At 42.0% G+C, this 21319-nt stretch overlaps 1 protein-coding gene across 2 annotated transcripts in view; it reads right to left on the bottom strand.

Moving 5' to 3' along the window:
• Window positions 1–21319, bottom strand: part of MITF (melanocyte inducing transcription factor) — a 99101-nt gene that overhangs the window by 23717 nt on the left and 54065 nt on the right. For both annotated transcript variants that reach the window (XM_030956593.1, XM_030956594.1), the window contains exon 2: window positions 20165–20411. In XM_030956593.1, the coding sequence (XP_030812453.1) occupies window positions 20165–20411 (247 nt within the window). The remainder of the gene's footprint in view (window positions 1–20164; window positions 20412–21319) is intronic.

The following is a 21319-nucleotide window of genomic DNA, read 5'->3' as shown; positions in this document are numbered from 1 at the left end:
TTAAACACAAAGCATAGCTGTGTGCTTAAGCACAAAGCACATGGCTCAAGTAGTTCCTCTGCATGAAGCCAACACAAACAACTGAAACAATACTGCTGATACTTGCTCCTTCTGCCGAGTCTTGCTGGGAATCACTCAGACTTAAATTTACTAATGACTTGCTAATGATGGCAAGAACTTGGAACAGTGCTGCAGTAACCAAATTCCTTCTGAAGAGGCACCCAGGAGAGCTCACTCGTGGGCAGGCACAGGCCAGGGCAGCCTAATGGCTTGGCAAATGTGTTTTGCACAGTGTAATCCAGAAATTAAATGGCTAACAATAAAAACTAACGGGACTTACATCAGAATAAAAATATTTAATGAACTGTGGCATTACTACCACTTGTCCTCTAGGAAAGCTTCAAGGTCATAGAATCGCAGAAATATTTAGATTGGAAAAGACCTTTAAGACCATCAAGTTCAGCCATAGCTGAGAGTCAATTAATTGCTGCAGGCTTAAGCTTTGAGTCTCTGGTACATCTGGATGAAGGTAACCAGGCTCAGGGAGTTGGTCTGGGTTACTTACAATACTCCTGAATTTGTCCTTGCACAGGTTTGATTTCTCTGCAATGGGTAAATTCTGGAAGCAAGCACAAACCCAGCAGGTCTTGTGCTGAGAGTATTTCTTGAAGGTGGAACACCAAGAATTGCTTTTCCCATTGCAGTTACTACTTCAAATCACATCATCTTACTTGTCTCATCTCCAAGTACTGCTGCTTTCAAAGCAAAGCTGAAGATGCCCCAAAATCCTCTGTTGGTGGAACACAAGTGAGCAAAGGCCATTACAATGCCAGCAGCTCCAGGCTGCCCCACTGTTCTGGCCCCCACGAGCAGGGAAGGAGCATATCCCTGTCCCCAAAACCACACAGAAGATTTTTCTCACCAAAAACATCCCTGAAGCTTCCTGTGACAGTAGAGCTGAAGCACTCAATGCTTTATTTCAGCAGGGACATACCAGAGATGTTCAGAGGACAGCGAACCAAGCGGGAGGAAGACTCTTCTCCCCATCCCACTCCCCCTTTTTTTTTTTTCCTTTTTTTTAATTAAAAAGACCATTTGTTTCAAGCAAATTGCCTTAGGACTTACAGTTTACAATTACAAGTAAAATACTTTTGGGTCAGTTTTCTCAGTTCAATAGAACTTTTTGTTGCCTAGACAGCTAAATGTCATGGGATTTTTAAGAAAGGTTAAAATTCCGTGTCATTTAACAATTAACGGTACCCAAAGAAAAACGATACAAAACCACATCCACTGATGTGTTCTGCAAGGGCTCCAGGCTTCAGCTGTGTCCACTGCACAACCATGCCTGTTAACCATGCTAGTCCTGGGCTTCAAAGCTGCTTCATCATTTCCAAGTATAAAGACCCAACAACAGCAGGAACAAGCTGTTTGCTAGGACTTTGAATAAAAACAGGGAGCTGTATAAATTAGTGTCTGTTCTTTGTTGCTAGGGGGAAAAAAATGAGGAGAATGATATCTGAGAAAGATAATCAATTAGTGCCACTTAGAGTAAGAGTCATTTATTCTCCTAAGTTTTCCAGTACAGGTTCAAGATTCTGTTAATCTGTAAAATTATATTCACCATAGGTTGGTCACTAAGTCTGAGAATCTTAAAGACCATAAAACCCCCTCAATTAACTTCATTAATTATTGATCATGCGTTTCACTGCAATGCCAGGAAGTACCCTCCTCCCATGAAACTTGGAGCAATCCAAATGACCAGACAATGGTTTAACTCATCCTTAAAGACAACTCCTCACATGCTGCATTCAAACATTAAAAAACAACATCACATTTCCCTCCCTACAGACGTCAGTGGCCTGAAGTAGCTTCACACGAGAAGTTCAGTCCTCTTGCATTCTGAGACCTTCCCAGTCCTCCAAGATGGAACAGCCACCTCATTTACAATGTCATCAAAATTAAGTTGATTGGGTTGTGATTCCCCATAGGGCCAACTGTGAATTTAGTAATAGATAAACCTTTTCAGTGATTTCTCCAGCTGCCATTCCCCCCTTAATGCCAAATTTTCCAAAGTACATTTGCTCCCCTTTCTTTTAACCCATTACCCAGGAAAAATGGCCAGAACAACACTGACCTGAAAGTCCAAGAGCAAGAAAAAGATGAAAGGTAACTTGGACTGACTGGGGAATGACAACCATGGTGAGCTGATTCCATCATTTCAGCTTAGGACACAGCAAACACAAGGAAACTACATCAGTTAGCAAATGAAACTCTCTGGTTACCTAATCCACCCCAAATCCCTCTGAACTTGAAAACCAAAGCAGATAGGAGAAAGTTATTTAAGATCTGCCATCATGACTGCAGTCTAAGTAAGTGAATCCAACACTCATCTTCAAGCACAAAGTTATGAAAAAGAAAAGGCACATTGTACAGGATTATCATCATTTACACAACCAGGCACTGTTTAGTCCATCACCAAAAATTCCTCTGTGAAATGTGACTTTTCATCCAAGGGAAAGCCACAAAACAAACAAGAATAAAGTTTCTGTAGATTAGCATTTAAAAACTGTGCTTTAGCTATAGAAGCACATGACAATGGTATCCAAGGAAATTAAAGAGAGTTTAGCCAAATGTACTCATGGAGATAGGAACTGACGTAATTTGCATGTTAGTGGCCTGCTGGCTGCCATTCTACAAGTGTGGCTTTCAGTCAGAATTAGGTCCTTTGAAGTCTTGCTACTTTTCTGTTAGGAAACCAACATTTCAGCTGTTTACTTCCCGACACACATGCCATACATTTTTATTTTATACAGTTTCTGAGAAGATACCAAAAAACACCGCAACATTTTAGGACAGACAAGCAACTGACTCCATAAAATGTCAGGCACAAATATTCTGCAATGATTTTACCTACCCCAGGTGCTTCAGAGAGTAAATATTTTGACTTCACAGGCAACAACAGCAGCCACACAACTACACCTGACACACAAGTTTGAGTTATGGTACTATCACAGTGAAAAGCTTAATTCAAGCACCACATATTTAGGTCCACTTCTGCCACCCTTCTCTCTCAGAAGGAAGCTGAGCAGCACTTGCATCAGCACTAGAGGGTTTGACATTACTCACAGTAGGACACCGATGACTCCTCCTCACAGGAATTGTCAAAGATAGACATAAAGTTGCTTCCAAAATCTCCTGCAAGACTTGGCATAGAGATGTGAATTCAAGAGGGAGCATAGTCACAGGATTACAGACATTTCAGCTGCCTGAAAGCCCAAAACCAGTTCAGGCAGATGGTCTGGAGCCACCTAATCTGCCAGCTTCCCCTTGCAAAGCCTTCCACAGCCCGAGCACAACCCCCCACCCTTGCTACAGCCCAAGCAGCACCAACACAAGTTTTACCAGAGCCCTCTAACACAGATCCCTACTGGCTTAAAAGAGTCATATTAGAGGGGTAAAACAATTTGTCCAACCTTATCTTCCTTCAGGGGCTGCCAAGCACGGTGCTGGCCAGGCCAGCTCGGAGTAGCAGTCACGTCCTGGCAGCCTGGACAGGTCAGTGACATTTCCCAGGGGTGACTGACCCTGGCACTGCTCCAGCCCACAGTAACCCCTGCTAGACCTGAGGGACAGAGCATGGGAGCTCCCAGGTCTGCAGTGCCTGTAAGACAGCTGCAAAAATGGGTGTTTTAATGACTTCATTTCCCATGGCAGGGAAGAGGTGCAGAACGCCCATCCTCTGCCCAGAAAGCCAGGTCAGAGCGCTGCTTAAATCACATCAACCTTCACATGTGCACAGGATTTCGAGATTGTGGGTATATTTCTGGAGCCCAAACCTGACAAAGCATGCACTCTGATATGAAAAAGGAGGAACGTGAGTTTTCCCTCAGCTCCTGAGGAGCCCTGAGTATGCAGCTTCCACAAGGGAGAAGAGGCATCCTTCTCCACACCTGGTTTTGCTCAGGCTGCTCATCCATCACTCATTTGTCAAATGTGAAGAACACAAATGGGACTGGGTAAAAATAATGGCATCTTTCGTACAAAATGAATAATGGCAAAAATTGAAACCAGTTTTATAGAAGATGTTGGGTAAAAAGTAACCAGAGCTAAGCTTAAAACAGCAGGAGAGACAGCACATGCTGACTTTTAAATGAAACTCCTTGTTATCAACTTCTTAGAGCTGTAGAGCTATCCATGTGCAGAGTGGCACAGGTTATTTGCTTGTCCAGACTTCAAGAAATAAAATTCAAGTAGCTTCAAAATTTTAATGCAGTAAATCCATTTTGCCCCGTACGATCTTCTCTTAATGAGCCATGCAAGACTGATTTTCATAGATGAAAATTAACTTAAAACTGGCTATTTTGCCCAAACCATGAATAAAAAAGTGTAAGAGTGGGAAAAGCACCCAACCTGTTGCTTTCATAAATCTTAAAACCTGATACCCTTAAATCTGGTCTCATTTGTCACTGTAAGGTTTGTGAAGAGTTGCTCAAATATACAGCACATGGACACACACCTGTGCCAAGATAACTTCCAGGGTTGAGGAGAGTAATTGTTGGCATTTTGGGGCTAAGCAAGAAGTGAGTTTGATTTACAAGTCTTTCATATCCACAGCATTAGCCTGTGAGAATGAATTGGTGTACACAATATTGCCTGTGGGCTTCTGAAGTATTTATTTACAAAACTTCAACATTCAGCACTGAAACACAAGAGACGTAAAGATGGCACCAGATCAAAATCTATCAAACACCCAAATGCCACACACAGAAACAGTTGTATCCTTCTCTTTTTTAAATAAAAGCCATTTGTAAACTCAAATGCAACTCAGGTTATCACAGAAAAAAATCTTTTTGGAGGAACACTGTATATCAGCAGGACGTCACAGAATAGTTGGGTTTGAAGGGACCTTTAAAGGCCATCAAGCCCAACCTCCACATCTTGTTGCTTACTTGTCCAAAGACATCTACACTTCTGACCTACTTGTCTGGAAAAGATCAAGTGAAAGTCTGCTCCATTCATTGTTCACATAATTCCACAGGACACGTTGGGTTGCTCTCAAGGTCGCTCACACAGCACATACCAAGAGCATGCCACCAATCATGAGCCCAGTGTGAAAACACAAACACACCAAAACCCAAACAGTGCTTGCTGGAACAGCTTTCAACATCAACTGGAAAGTCTTCCTACCAAAACATTCAAAGACGCATCCCAAAATATGAGTGAAACAATTCTGAAAGGACCATTTATTTTAACAAAGCACTTGGCAACACACTGGCTACAAGCAAAAAGGTCACTGGTCCTGGAACATACCTGTTTGGAGGGGATCTGCTTTACAGCAAACACACAGAGCCACCAGAAGAAGAAAGAGAATGAAGATAATGTTAACCCAAACCAGTTTTACACTGGTAACATGCCCTGAGCTTCTACATGTTACAGCTAATAAAGAATTAGAAGGACTTTGCTGGGCTCTATACTACTTTGCCTACAGCTGATGATGTCTCATGTCAGCCCCAATATGGAAGGCTTGAATAAGCAGAAGAATAAAACACTCCAGATACATTCATTTTATTCACACCACTAATACGACCATTAGACACAGCCTAAAATAATAATAAATCGCTGACTTCACTTACATGAAGGAAATGCAAGCTGGCTTACCACTGAACTCCTTGATTTTTATCCTTCTGCTCAACGAGCTGTGCTGTTATTTATTACTGCATTAAAACCTACTGAGTTATAATAAAAGAGTTTCAGTCCCTCGGAGTGCTTGATCATCATGTTTGCTAAGGTAAGATAATCCAAGTCACCTTCATGCAAACTCAACTGGCTCTGATCTGAAGTATTCTGCTAAATACCAGAACAGGGATTTTTCTGAGGACTTTGGCAAGCCACAAAGGTGGGTCACTCCTTGTGTGGAGTAGCATGACACCGCTTTGGAGGAGAATTAACCCAGGGGGCCAAAATGATGCCACAACGAGCATTCAAACTGAAAACCACACTGTCGGGGTTACTTTTGAATGATGGCGGCTCTTCCTTGGGATTGGAGTGCTTAAGTCCTACACTTCCATTAAGCAACATCGCATCTTTCCTTTCCTGACATGTCGCTCACAAAGTAGATGCCAGAGCAGCCACCACAGCAGCCACAAGAGATTCAAAGTAACAAGAGTAGGAAATTAAGTAAACTTATTTCACTCTTCATTTTAAACCCAGAAACCACCATGGAATTTAGTGTTTTAGTTATCTCTTAGCTAAAGGCATGTCACCATAGTAATTCTGTAACAGAAAGACATATTTAGGACAAACAGGCATCAGGCTGCATGACCTTGCCTCTGCACCCCAAGATCTTATTCCCACAACAGTCAGACAGTAGCTATCGTCTGGCTCCCAGAAAAACAAGAGTAACATGGGCTCATTTATTAAACAAGGATGCCGACGATTCAGCCCTTTAAGATCTCAAGCTTTACATGCATGAAGCCATGACATCACAATCTATTTTATACCTACAAAAACAAGATACATCCCCTGGCTGATTTTTTAACCTTCCCCACACCTGCCCCTCCACGTCTTCCCTGAGATGAGCTGTTGAAAATCCTCCTCCTCATGGTATTTCACATATGGCAGGCAAATAATTATTTACCCTGTGAAATGAGAAGCTGCTGTCCACATAAATGACCCTCAATGAGGCCAAAGGATGGGGCACTGGCAGGACCATCAACTGAAGGAGTGAAATCTTGGACAAAACCCCAGTCAGCTGTCAGGAGTTCTGTTTATATTGCAGTTGTAATAAAGAACTGCACTCAGGTTCATTACTTCAACAGATGTTGCACAAGAATGTTCCTTATCGCAAAAATTTTAGGACTGAAAAACAGGTTATATAAAGAGATAGTCTGAAATTCTGCCATGGTGTTTTTCCAACATATGCACAAACCTGTCAGAGCAGCATTTGCAGCATGTGAGCAAATATAAAACCTCCAGCTTGCAAGGGACTACAAGCTCTTGATTGTCTCCTGTGTGAAATCCGGTCAAGGTAAGGGTTAGGGCTCTTTCTGCAGGACTGGAAACATATTTTATTACATGACACCAGAAAAATTCCATCTTCCCAAACATCTTACAGAAAACTCTTTTTAATGATTTCATCTGAACTTCAAAAAGCACACGCCATCGACTCACCAGGGGAGGCACATTCACAAAACACAAAGAGGAGTGTGTGTTATCATTCCAGTTCTCCAAAGGTTAGCTGCAAACATGAAGCACCAAGAAATTCAGAAGCAATAGTTTGTCAGAAGATCAAAATGTCTTTTGAGAAAGAAATTCAGGGCCTGCAGGGCTTGGTCTCAGAAGAATCCTATTTTAAACCGCACTTGACCCACACTAACATAACCCTTGAAGTGCTATTGCAAGAACAGCTTGATGTCCACAAGGGGAAACTGGCAAAGTATCTTTTACTAAAGTTGTATTTATGCAAAAAACTGTGCATCTCCTTTTAACACTGAAAAATACAAACATGACATGTACTTCACAACATATCGTCAGATCACTGATTGACAACACACACGAGGTTGTAGCTGCCCAAGGAACTGTATGGGAACATAACACAATTCAAGGCAACCAGATGCTAGGGATGTAATTAGAGAACTAGATGGGGATTAACTAGATCTTAACTCAGACTTCCCCACCTCCCTTGTCCTTTTTTAAACCTCAAGTATAAAATCCTTTTAGCATAACACAACAGTATGGAACAAATTGTTTTTAATTTGCTTTAAAAATACAAATAAGCTCACACTGTGGAGTTTATTTTAAATGAAGTTTAAGCAGATGAAAAGTGAAAGTTTAGGATATTTTAACATCTGCTGGAGCCAAGGAGATGCCAGTACATCCACCATAGCCAACAATGCGGTCTGAGATGTCGGACCCAGAGGTGAATGGTTCAGAACACTATGATGTGTTTCAAGTCACTGGTGTCAGATCAGCTCTAGCCTGCTCTCAGACTGAGCTCCCAGGAGTGGCTGCATAACACGAGGTCTCCTGATTTAATTTCCTCTGACAAGAATCTAATTAATACTCATCAACAGCACTGGGCAAAAATAAGCTAATATGTAATACTTGGGGACAACTGGGAATTGACTTCACAACGGTGTTTCTGCTCCACACTGAAGGCAGAGTCAGCCCCAGAAGGTGCCAGGGCTGATGTCCAACTGTTTGCTCTTGCCCTGCCACAGCAGCTCCCTGTGACACAGGTACAGATGTCTGCAGGACTACACCAACAACCCAGGCAATCAAAACCACTACAGTGATTTTTAAAAATCACCTTTCTATGGCAGCAGGGTTGGACTAGATGTTGTTTAAGGTTCCTTCCAACCCAAATCATTCCAGGATTCCATGACTGAGTACCAGCCAAAGCTGCTCCTGACTTATCCCACCAGTTGCCTATTGACAGCTGGCAGCAATAGCTATCTGGACATGTTTTCTGGAATTGCAGCTACCAAAGAAGAAAACACAAAGTTGAACTGCATTCCTCTAACAGTTATCTGTCATTGTTCCCTGGCTCCAGTAGCAATCAGCACATTCCTCACTCTGCATCCAAGGAGGAGCATCCAAACTGTGCTGAGATCATGCAGAGCCACTGAGACCCAACTCAGTCCTTGCAGCCTTTAACCAAGGCAGATAAATGGAATTAATTCATTTCCTTGGGGAAGGTGCAAGTTCAGAGAGAAGGATAATCCTGCAGAAGCCCTGGCTGGAAGCTTTCTCCTCAGGTCTTAGATCAAACAGTGCAGGGAAAAGCAGAAGGCAATTTGGAACAGTGACCCATGGAGGAAGTGGCACTTTGCACAGAGCCAACACTAATTGCATAAGCAGCACTACAGAGCAGAAGGAATCACTCCTTCCCTCAAAAAAGGATAAACTCTTTTGAAAAGCCAAAGTAGCATGATTAAATAGTATTTTTCCTTTTACACAGCAAACCATACAGGGCTGAAGCCTTAAGGAATATATGAACTTTCATGTGAATGGAGCCCATTAAGTGCCCTGCAATGAATGGTGCCTGTGGTCCAGAATTCATTTCCTTTTGGAAAGCAAAGAGCACGGAAGGCTTACGATTGCTACACATAAGTGCTGACTCATTCAAGGTCATTTTATTCCCTCCCTAAACAGTTTCTTTGAGACACAAATATTTCAGCAAAGTATGGTTTTGGTGGCAGTCAGGAAGCAGAATCGCGTAATAGACAAATTAATACTACAGAAAAAGTGCTTTCAGACAGCTCAATGGACAAGTTTTCAATCAGTAACTGTTGATAATATAGATGATTGCCACAATTTTTTAAACAGAAGTTTCACTTCTCAGAATTTTCTGTTTAACAAGACAAACATGAACTTTAAAGCACTACTATAATTAATTTTAAAGCAGCTTCTGAAATGTTAACATTGTTCAACAGAACAGCCCTACTTCACATGTAGCAGAACTAACAGCAGGTCTTCCCTCCCAGTAAAAACAAGCTGTGTCCCCAAATGTAGGTTTATCACTTAGGTGTTAGGATAGAGATGCTGGTTAAGGGCCATGTCACCCCGGATCACTGATATTGGTAAATCGGAATAAGTTTTTCCTGACAAGGTTGCCCAAATCCACCAAAAAAAAAAAAAAATCATCCACACACCTATATAAAAAACCACAAGCAGAAAAGTCCAGCCTGAGGAAGTCAGAAGTAGTCTTAAACACAAAGTCTAGTGTGTTGCCTGCAGGTCCTTGGCACAAGCTTTATGAAGACCTGAGAGAGGCAGACAGGCTGTTTGCTACACCTCAGCCTTCAAATGTCTTCAAGGAAGGGACTAATTTCCAAGAAGACAACTGATATTTTCCTTTGACAGAACAGAAAGATTTAATTCACATTACGTTCACAAACAAAACTTAGTTTTGGTTTCAACCAGGAACTTCTGGGTGACTTTTAGGAAGGCAGCCTGAAATACAAGCTTTGATTTGCCTTGCTTAGTTTCCAAGCTTCCTCTGAGATTAAAGGAGTGGTTTGGACTGTAGGTCAGGATAACTCCAGGGGCCTGGCTGCTGCCCCAAGCTCATTCTGGATCCATGGCACTGGCATGGCCTGTGATGCTCCCTGGTGAGCAGATCTGCCCCTCTCTGCACTCAGGAGGAGAGGATGGACACACAGACAGATACAAGGAGCACATTGTTCCCAGACAGAAGACCAGCTCTTTGAAACTTTGGTTTCTTTAGACACACAAGACACGCTCCTGCTGATGTCAGAGTGTCCATGGGGGACAGGACACGGATTCCAGCCAGGTCAGTGACAAAAACATCATCAGAAGCCAGGGATGCACAGAGGAGGGGTGCCCAAAAACAGCTGACGCCTTCTGTGCTCTGCAAGCCACATTTATTTAGGAACACACTAATATTTGTTACTGTTTCCACAATGGCATTTCTGCTCCAAATGATTTTTCTTTCACTAGGTGACATTTTCCACAAAATCCAGAATTTATGTCACAAAGCAGGAAGGGGGTAGAATATAACACAGAACAGATGTGTCTTATATAGCTTTGAGGATTGGGAATGTTCAATAGAAAACATTGTCTTTTAACCTTTTCTGATGTTCTAGTCTTAGCTGCTGAAAAAGTTCATTACTTCTGCTGGACACCAGCAGCGGTTTATTTAAAAACAGGCAGCCTGCCTTAGTTTTTGAATGCAATAACTATCACATACAGCTTTTTACCTGCTCAAAGGCACCTCTGGGAAAATAAAATACAACAGCACAAGCGAACAACACAATTAATATAATGTGTCAAAACAGGCTTAACAGCTGAGTATTAGCCCTCACTGGTGAAGGGAATAGTTTAGAATGATGAATTCCCTGGCAGCTGAGAGCTTTCCCAAGGAATACACAGTCCTGGAAACTGTAATGCCATCTGCTGAGAAATTATGGAAGTGCAGCACGATGAATTACTATTTAATTACTGTAATACTGATGTAGAAGTGCCTGTTGCTGGGGATCAACTCAAAAACAATCTGTTTGCACTATATAACTTACACAAGAATTTTCAAACTGACTTGAACTTCAACTACTGATATTCAGTAAGTCTAGGACTCCAAGCCACAAAGGTCTATAATAAATATTGTTCCAGTATGTTATAATAGTATGATGTGTAAAACCCAAACTATTAATTTGGCATGCACATTCTAACTTTACAAAAAATTGTATTAGAGTTTTGTTTGTTGGGGGTTATTTTGGTTAAAAAATACTTGACTTTCTGTTCCACATCGTTACAAGCTGGAAAAAACAAACCTAGTTTAAAATAAATTTAAACTATCAGAGTTTATTAACACGTCTCAAAATAATAAATAAGTAGGTAACTGGCATCCAGTGGCAGAACTTCCAGTGACAACCTGCAGGGTTGAGCTGTTACCCCAACACCCCAGAGGCCTCTGCAACTGTTTGCAGGAGGAAGCTATTTTTATCATTGGTGACAAAAGAATCACTGGCAGAGTTGTATTTCCACAGAGGCCATCACATTTAGTATCTTTTTTTATTTATTAATCTGCCAAGCATATAAAAGCAGACGTAGTTTTGCTGTGTCACAAAAGCACCTATGGAACACAAGATTCCAAGAATAAGCACTACCCCAGAGGATGAAAAATAGATGGATGGAAGATAAGCAGTAGGGTGTTCTTTCTTATTTGCACTGAAACACTACATCCAATTCTGCTCCAAATGACACTGAGAGGTTCCATGCTCACAAAGTCTTACAGAGGATTCCATCAGCAGAAGGCCAGCACTGCCAGCTTTTCCTCAAGCCCACAACAGCTTCAGAGGTGTTGCAACCTAAGTCTGACATTAATTATTAAAGGCAGATTTACAGTAAGTTCATTCTTTAATTCAGGCAGACTGACTCAACCAGATCCCCTGGCCAGCAAGCGTTGCTGTAACAAACTCCAAGTGGACACTGAGATACTCTCCCAGAACTGCAAAGGCAGCAGTGCTGATCCAGTGTTAGCCTGACCCTCTCATTTAACTTCCCAGTAATGCTATTCCCATCTATAAAGAAAAAGAGAGATGGGTGCATGGTTTCCCAAGTAAATAAAAACTAGATGAGTTCTGTCCTCAGCTCAGGGAAAATTTCCACTACAAGCACTAAAGAGATGGGTTCATAAAATGGATCATTTTGCTCAAAGAACAAGGCACTTAGCTGGCACTCACTTCTGAGAGATAAAGGGTTAAAACAGTTGCCCATTTCCTCAACTGGACAACTACTACTATTGTAAAGTCCTTATTCAGTTGAATTCCATCAGGCCATGTTTCCTTAACACAATCTGACACATACCTTTTCAAGATCTTGGATTTTTTCCCCTCTTCTCTGCCTCTCAGCAGTAGACACCAGGAATAAATACACCCAAAAAGCCAAATGGTAATCCAAACAAAGTAATATTTAATTATCAAGTTGGGGAGACTGATGACCAGAGAGAGCAATTTCTTTTTTATAAAAAACAAAACAATACACGCTTGCCAGGTCCTTTGCAGACAACACAATACTGGGTTTTGTTTCAAGTTCATAACTTGGCTCTTAAAGTAGTTGATAATGAACCAGCAGGCATTATTTTAAATCAACCAGTTTTATTAAATGAGCCAGAAAGGAAAGAGGCAGGGCTAATTACCAACATTCCTTGATGAATTACCTAGCGGTGTGTGGTAAATCTCCAGGCGTCTTTGTCTTTATCCCCAAATTTATCCCTTACTTATTTCTCAAGAGGTTAAAGGACATGGGGCTAATTAAGGAACCAATCCAATGACAGACAGAATCATTCAAGGTAAGGCTGGTTTTCACTCTTTCAAGCTTTTGCATCTCTGCCTGGTACTTCTTAATCTAATTTAAAAAAAAAATTACTGCTGGGGAGAGGGAGGAAAAGTACTAATCTTGTCACGGTCAGGCAGGTTGAAATTGCCATGCAGTGCTGGGCAAAATGCTACATATTTGTAATTTAGCCAATAAGAAATTCCTTAAGCCTCTCTTGAATGGCAGGAATGCCTCCAGCTTGTCACTTTGAATTCATTCACTACACAGGTTCAGCATCTCGGAGAATAATGCTGCCAAACCAGCTGAAGAACTGAAATATTTGTGAGTATACCTAATACCCAGCGATTACTTTAAGCAGATCTGAGTTTTCACATTTAAAATTTAACACCTATCAAAGGTGTCAGCAGAGGCCCCCCTGGATCTCCCCCCAGCCCCCACATTTGCCAGCACTGTGTGTGGCTCTGGGCATTATTTTCTGCTAAATTAAGCCATGGCTTCAGCAAACACAACTGCAGTGACCAGCACTCACCCTCTTCTTACAGCCTTGGCTCCAGGAGTAAGGTGGTTATTAAATTCACGTTGCCTGACAAAGGACTTGGTACAAATTGCTAAAACCTGTTAGCTGGGGGCTGTGGAGCCTCATCAATGCTCTTAATACGCACAACTATGGGCACCTACAAATCTTAATCTGCACAAGATTAACTCATCTTCTGCAGGTCCAAAACAGCCACTGACACGTGGTGAACCGTCATTTTCCCAAGGTCTGGTAACTCACCCAGCAGATAATATGTCTAGACCATAAAAAAAAGAGTGCTTTGAAGCTGTAACAGACCGAACTTAGCAAGCTCTTCTTAATTTTGTGGATGTTCCCCTGCCAGTGGGAAGACAGCAAATCCTCAAGACCACCAACTAGGATATAAACCAGGAGAATTTCCAAGGAGCAATCAGAACTTGGACCTCCAGCTACCTGCATCATTTTGTCTGAGTATATCCTGATTTCCTCTGTGGCAAATAAGTTATTTCAAACTTCCAGGCAACTACTGAACTTGCAAGGCAAGAGCTCTGTGATGAGGAGCAGTTTCTCAGCTATTTTCCCACTCTGCTCACATCATTTTCCCAAGAAATCCTCTCAACCCCAGCAACAGCAGTTTGTTCCACAACTCTGGGAGCTGCGTTTTTGTGCCACAGTGACCACAGCTGAAGAAACAGGATGGAAAGATCAGACTTCTTCATCAGCAACAACCATTTCACTCAAGAGCCAAGCGCATACGTGTTTGCATGCATAGGAAAAGGGCATTTGGGACGAAGGGCGAGAGCAGTGTTTTGCACTAGCAGTCAACCATCAGGTACATGTACACAGAAGTATGTTGCCCCCTCGAATTCCATGCATTTTTAATGTCTAATACCCTGGGTGTTAAGCAAGAGTTTACATTTTACCTCTATTACTGATGCAGACCTCAAGCACCAGTGCTTGTTTTAAAATAGCTTTCAACCCACTGAGCAAGCAAAAGATTTAAGGCCTGAGAGATACTTTTACTTACATGAAGGCTGAAGAGGCAAGGCAGACTTTAGTGGCTCTGTAGCTAAATGCAAGTTCTTCTCTGCTGATGACTTAAAGTACGTCACCAGGTGTAAGTAACCTTAGTTTAAATGTTTTATCTGCAGCTCACCAAGACTCAGTCTAGCAAATCACCTAAGTTCTTGATTGCAAATACACACCAGGCTTACCTAACACACCAGCACACACTACTATCTACCATTGTCAGGTGAGATTAAATTAACCTTCAATCAGATAAGCATGTCCACAAACACACATTTGCTGGGGCAGGCACTACCACACATTTATCTTGCCATCCCATTGTTCTGTTCTTCAGAACTGTGAGATAAGTCCTCCACACAATGAAGCCTTATGGTAATTATTACACCAAGAACACTACTGCCAGCTGCTGAGCCTTCCCTGCCAGGCAGAGCTTCCACAGGTCAATCTCTGGAATAAGCACCTTGAAAAAAGAACAGGAGGAGGTATTTTTTTCATATATGCCCAATAGTCATTAACATCAAATGGAAGAAATGCTTGGCATTTCAAAAATGAAGAACTACACGGTTCTGGTGCAGAGATTATCGTGGTGACACATTTAAAGTCTGAATGAGTAATGACATGAGGGTGAAGGAGAGAGGCAAGGCTGGCTGCCTGCACTCCTGTCCACTCAGAAAAAGTGGGAACAGGAAAAGATGAGCACAAACTGCAGCCATGGGATGGCACTGAGCAGAAGACAACCACACCCACTCCGGTATCAGCAGGGATCAGCCCACAGTACTGCCATGAGGTGGGCAAAGATGTTGGAATAATAAAGCAAGAGAGGGAATCCAGTACACAGGATCTGGCTCTAGGCTTTGAAAAGGTTTCACCTTGCTTAGGACAAGAAAGAAAGGCCATGATGAAATTCTGGCACCAAAAGATGAATTAACATCTACCATGAAGACACAAACCCAAGGCAGTTTAGCAGAGGCAATCCAAAGTGAGGGCTTTAGTGGCAGACAAATTTTTGAATATTTAGCATATTATAAGCATTGTTGTATGGAGACAGACTATTAAAATGCCTTAAGGACAAACATTTTTAAAAATGAGCTTCTGGCCTATGCTTCCATACATATCTTTTAGATACATATATATAAAATATACATGTGCATACCTTGGGGTGAACTGCCCTATTAGCAAGGGCTGGCAGTATATGCACAAGTAGAAATTTTTGTCCAGAAAGAAGAGACCTCAACATGTAGATCCCCAAAGCAGAACCCTGGAGCAAAGGAACTGTTTTCTTATTCTCAAAAATCAAGCTAAAAGGGGAAGAAATGGACCTGCTACATCATCTGTTGGTGAGGAGACCTGCTTTTACCTTATTACCTGCAAAGCATTTATGCAGCTCTCCAAAAGTATCTGTACTATTGCAGGTTCCCACTGCAGGCCTGGAGGCTGATCTTGGCAGTAGTACCAAGCATCTCCCATCTGTGCCAAAGAAAAGTTACATTCTACAAACCCCAAATGCAGACAAAGAAGGAGAGAGAGGTATGAGAAGTCCAGCAGATTTCTGTCTTGCTATGTACTTGGTGTGACAACACTCAGGAGGAAGGGGATGTGCAGCAACCTCATCCCTGGGAGCATTTGCATGCAGCAGCAGGGACAGAGACCCAGAGCACATCCAGTTTAGGGTCCCTGGGACAGGGACCCAGCACATCCAGCACACCATGACCTGGTGCATCACATCAGAAACATGACAGCAAGTGTCACATCCACGCACCGAGGAACGCCAACAAGTAACATGGAGGGCCAGAGGGAAGAAACGCTCACCCTTCACTTTCCACCTTCCATCTGCTTAGTGAGACATGCAGAGGGCTGGGTGTCAGCTGCCCACCAGAAATATTTTCAATCCTGCAAGAACTGGTAATATTTTCAGTGGAACTGATTTGCAATTCCGTGGGCCGGTGCTGGCCCTGAGCCGCCTGTGCTGCCTCCTGAGGATGCTCCTGTGCTGCTGCCCCCATGGAGCACACACACCAGCCTGTGCTGCCTCCTGAGGATGCTCCTGTGCTGCTGCCCCCATGGAGGACACACATCAGCCACAGTTCCTGCAGTGCCACACTGGCTTTTGGGCAGGTTCAAAGGATTTAGGGGATTGCGTCATACTTCTTCTATAAAGTAAGCTTGATCCAAAAATCAGGCAAAGCAATACAAGTCACACAGCACAACAACAATTCAGTTTCAAGATGAACTCTTTGCAGAGATGCTAATCCTTTTAAATATAAATAAATAAAAACATAAGGAATGGGTCCTTATGGGACCCATGGAATCCCATCCTTAATGGGATTTACTTGAAACTACTCCAATAAATAAATTTTTATGTTATATTCCTATTTCCAAGGCAGAGAAAGAAGGTGAATTACAGCAGAAGCAAAGAATTCCTGGTGACATCTCTCTGTAGTGTTGGAGATGGATGAGAAGGTGCTCAAAGACAAACCAGCCCATGAAGCCAATCCCAGCTCTGCAGAAGGAAAACCACGAGCTGTAACAAATCTTCCTTTTGCTATTAGAGTTGAAGGGATACTGTTCCAAAAGCATCAAACCTACTCCCAGTCCATCTCTTAATTAGGCAGCACAAAGCAATGCAAAATTTGAATTCCAGCAGGTCATCTCCTACCTTGCCAAGCTACATTACTTGGCAGAAGAGTGATGCAATGAGAAGTCATTACTCAAGAAAATGAAATCCAATTTATTCACATGGCCTTGAGCATAAAATATTATGCAATTTGGAGATGCTTATGCAACGTGACATAGATTAGTACATATTTCTCTTTCTGTATTGTTTCTAAATGGACATCTTGAAAACAAATATAAAATCCAAGCTCATTAACACCTCTGGCTTCTTTTTAAACCAGTCATTCTGAATTACCATCCTCAGATATGCAAGTATTATTCTCCTTCTCACACTGTGAGATATGGGTGAAAGGGCAAGTCACACAACATAATTAAAACCACTAAACACTGACAAATTCAACAGGCTTAGAGTGGGATTTTTTGATGCAAAAGTACCAAAACAAACAAACAAACAAACAAACAACAACAAAACCAGCTGCTAGACTTGGTGTTGTTTGTGAAGTAACATTGAAAAAGATCACTTTTAAACAAAGTTGCCTTGCAGGTTAACATTCCCGAAAGTGTAAAAAAATCCCTTTTTTGTCTATCTCATTGTTTAAGGTCACTAAATCCAGACCATATGGATAGTCAAGTTAGCAACTTAGCTCCCTATTTATCCATTAAAACTTCTGTACAGCTCATATGGAAAATTTGTCTACAGCTAAAAAACAACTGAAGTGTAAAAAGCAGCTGCAGGGAAATGATGTCACTGCAGCCAGAGCTGGCTGTCAGCACACTGGCACCAGGAAGATCCTGAGTTATTGTTAATCTCAGCTTTTGAGCCAAATATCCTATTTGGAAAAACAAAAAACCCCCAAAACAATCCCCCCAAAATCCACAAAGAAAACTATATGGATCTGTTGCCAAATCTTACTCTCAACTGAAGCCTCAGCGGTAATTTTCAGGAAGATCATGACTTCAAACCTGGCATTTTGTACTAATTCTTTTTTTTCTGTACAGAACTGGTCCACTATTATGAGTAAAGATACAAGGGTGAATCTTGCACTGCTTTCCTTCACCAAAAACACACGCAGCAAAACTATGCAAAGCTGCTTTGCTGTTTTCCTCAGTTTTGCAGTTTTCCTCTCCTCTCACAGACAGAGTCCAAGAGGACTTGATTTTGCTGATTTTGACTGTTACTTATGGAAATGTAGGTCATGAGAAGACAGACATCATTTTGGTCCAGCAGGTTGCTGATATTTCCACAACTATCACCTTCAAAATGGAATTCCATTGCCAAAAGGTACCTGCTGCCAGTAACTCTTTTTATTTTACAAGCTGCTTAAGGACACATTCTCCTAATTTTTTATTCAATGTGGTCATGCATTCTTATTTTGAGCTAAAGACAAGTGGAGGAGAGGTGTCCTACCTCTTTCCAGGAGATCCTTCTCCATCAGAGGGAAATGGGGAACAAATACCTTTTCTGGAATCCTAAGTGACAAGGGTGTCAGGTTCAAGTCCTGTGGGTGAAGTTTCCTAGCAATGCTTCAGCAGGTTACAGCTTTGCCCACAGATCCTGTGACAAGCCAGGTCCCAGGAACCCCATTTGCATCACCTTTTGGCTGCAGAGATTCCTGAAGTTTGTCCCTCAGAAATCAAGGGCTGCATTCCCTCCTCTCCCATAGAAAGAGGCATTTGTAAAATGAACAATGACAACTGCTAATGCTTCTTCAAGATGTCATACTCCTTCCTTATCAGTAAAGTATCATCAAAAAGTAAACACTTTCCTACAAGTTTTCACAGTACTTAAAAAATACCCTAAAATTCATATTGTAACAGATTAGGATGAAAGGATGTAAAAAATGTAATATATGCTTATTTAGCTAGGTGCATCACAAAAAAATCCCTATTTCATAGCACCTACACATCTGCTGGATCTGAATTATAACTACAGCCATAACCTGGAAACAAGCTGAAGAAATTGTTATATACAAACATCATGAGTAATACAGAAACATTAGACAAAACAATTCTTCCCAGACAATTTCAGACTCCTTACTACAGACATATGCTCACATGTTCAAAGAATATTATATTTAATTTTTAATGGAAATGCGTGTGTATGGAGAAAGAGAATTCAAAATTCAACTGCTGCCTTTTTGCTCCTAGATCACATACTGGATTGTGACTCTACTATCCCAAATCAAGTGATAGTTTTAGTGGTAGTGACACAACATCATAATGCAGATTCAATAAATAAAATTATCCTATATTTTCCCCATAAACCTGTCACACAGACCCCCTCAAAATCCTGAACCAGCAAGTCTGTTTGAAAACTGAATTTTTGACTGCATATCATTGGTATACAACAGCAAAAAGCACAACATGAGCGGTTTGTCACCAAGCTCAGCTAACTTATGTGGTAAGAATATGCTCACTGACTAAACAACAAACTGTAATAAAAAGATCCAGCAATAATGCAGAGCAAACTCTACAAAACTGCTGAAAATCATCTTTTCATGAAATATGTCAGCAAACTTCTCCAAAACATTTGACATTGTTTTACTCACACATTTCACGGTGCTTCAGCCTACTTGAATTGAAGCAGTGCGTGAAATTATCTCTTTTCTTATAGCTGTGCACGTTTTTCCCTGAGTAATTAGCAAGCTACATCCCCTTTGACAGAGGGACACTAACAAGCTCCTACAGTTTCCAGTGGGACAAGGAATCCAAAGCTACTAATAGCAAACAAGTCATTTAAACAAAAAAAGGATTACAAAGACTCATTGCAAGTAGCTGGAAACTCACCCATATTTCAGATTAAGGCTTTCTGAGGAACTCTTTTGTAAAGAGTTTTGACTCCATCTTACAAAACTATTTCATTGTTTTCCTTTATAAACCAAAACATTGATTTGTTATCTACTAATAATTTCTTCATATTTAAAGTAATTAAGTACTAGAAAGATGGAGAAGCGTTTTCCAAAGGGAAAATGACGGAAAACTTAGTTTTGTTACAAAACCTCCCTCCGGCGATCTCAAAGTTGAAAGAAAACAAAAGTTATACAAACTTTTTTAAAAAGTTTTTCCATTCTTCGCTACCAGGCCAACAAAACAAGCTGCAAACTGAGCCAGAGCACAGCTTATTTGCAAAAGTTGGTTGCCGAAAACGCCTAGAACCACGTCCCTGTTAAACAAAGCGGGTTTTGAGGAGCTCCTGAGCGGAAAGGTGCGTACCTTGAGGACCTCCATGGGCACCTGGGTGGCAGGGGGCAGGCTGGTGGGCACGCTGACGTTGATGGCAGGCGTCTGGCTCACGGGCACTCGCTGCTGCATGAACTGGGCTGCCTGCTGCTTCTGCTGCTGCTCCCGACGCTCCTGCTCCTGCATCTGCTCACGCATGAGCTGCTGTCGGAGCAGGATTCGTGAGGTCATGCTGGAGGAGCTTAAGGGAGGCTTGGAAGCGCCAGGATGCTCGGAATTGCTGTGGGAAGACCAGAGAAAGACAGCTCAGCTTCCACCAAGCGGGATGGCAGCTCTGGGGGCCAGAGCTGGTGGAGTTACAGGGGAACGTGGGGCGCGATGGGTGAGGATCCGCGGCTCCGCGGAAGGGGAATTTGGAGCTGACCTACTGCAGGTACTCAGCAGCCGCCTTAGGGTGCCTTAACCTGACTGCAGCCAAACCATTCCCCAAACACCAACATCCAGCTGTAAAGAGCCATTTGCTCTTTCAAATTTTACAGCAACCACACACGAGAAAAACAAATGCGTTTATAGACAACAGTAGGCACATTTATTCCTTTTTCCTTAAAAATAAAAAGCTGAAGGATGTCTAATGATTGCTATGGATAATACTTCAGCCCAATGAACTAACTCAAAGTAAAGTAAATCTACCTCTCCCATGAAAACACAACAAAACATAGTTCACTTATTCCCTGCATAATGCTACTTTAGGGTTGGACTTGTTGGCAGTGACTTTTCAGAGTTAGAAAAAAGATCTCTACCAAAAACTCAACTACCACTCCAGGCCTACCACCATCTTCTTCTGAGCACTTCCAGATACAAAAGACAGGCAAAATAAACAACAGTAACAGCTTTATTCCAGTCATACTTTACAAAGAGCAACAGGCTGGCCCAAGCCAGCACACAGCTCAGCTTTACCACCTAAGAGACATTTCTACACCATTGGCAAACAGACCACAGGACTTCACCATGGACACTTTCTAGAGCAACTCATCATTTTCTTAGCCTGCAGAACCAAAATCCATGGGCCATGCCTTGGCAAGCCAGCAGTAACCCTCCTGGCTCTAGGAGGAAGCTGCTCTTGAAATCCCCACCTCTGGCTCCAGCGCTGATACCTGTGGGATGCTGGCAGGACACAAGTCTGGGAGC

The sequence above is a fragment of the Camarhynchus parvulus genome, chromosome 12 (genome assembly GCF_901933205.1).
Source record: "Camarhynchus parvulus chromosome 12, STF_HiC, whole genome shotgun sequence".
Taxonomy (NCBI): domain Eukaryota; kingdom Metazoa; phylum Chordata; class Aves; order Passeriformes; family Thraupidae; genus Camarhynchus; species Camarhynchus parvulus.
The sequence above is the reverse complement of the archived record's forward strand: the minus strand, read 5'-3'. Positions and strand labels throughout refer to the sequence as shown.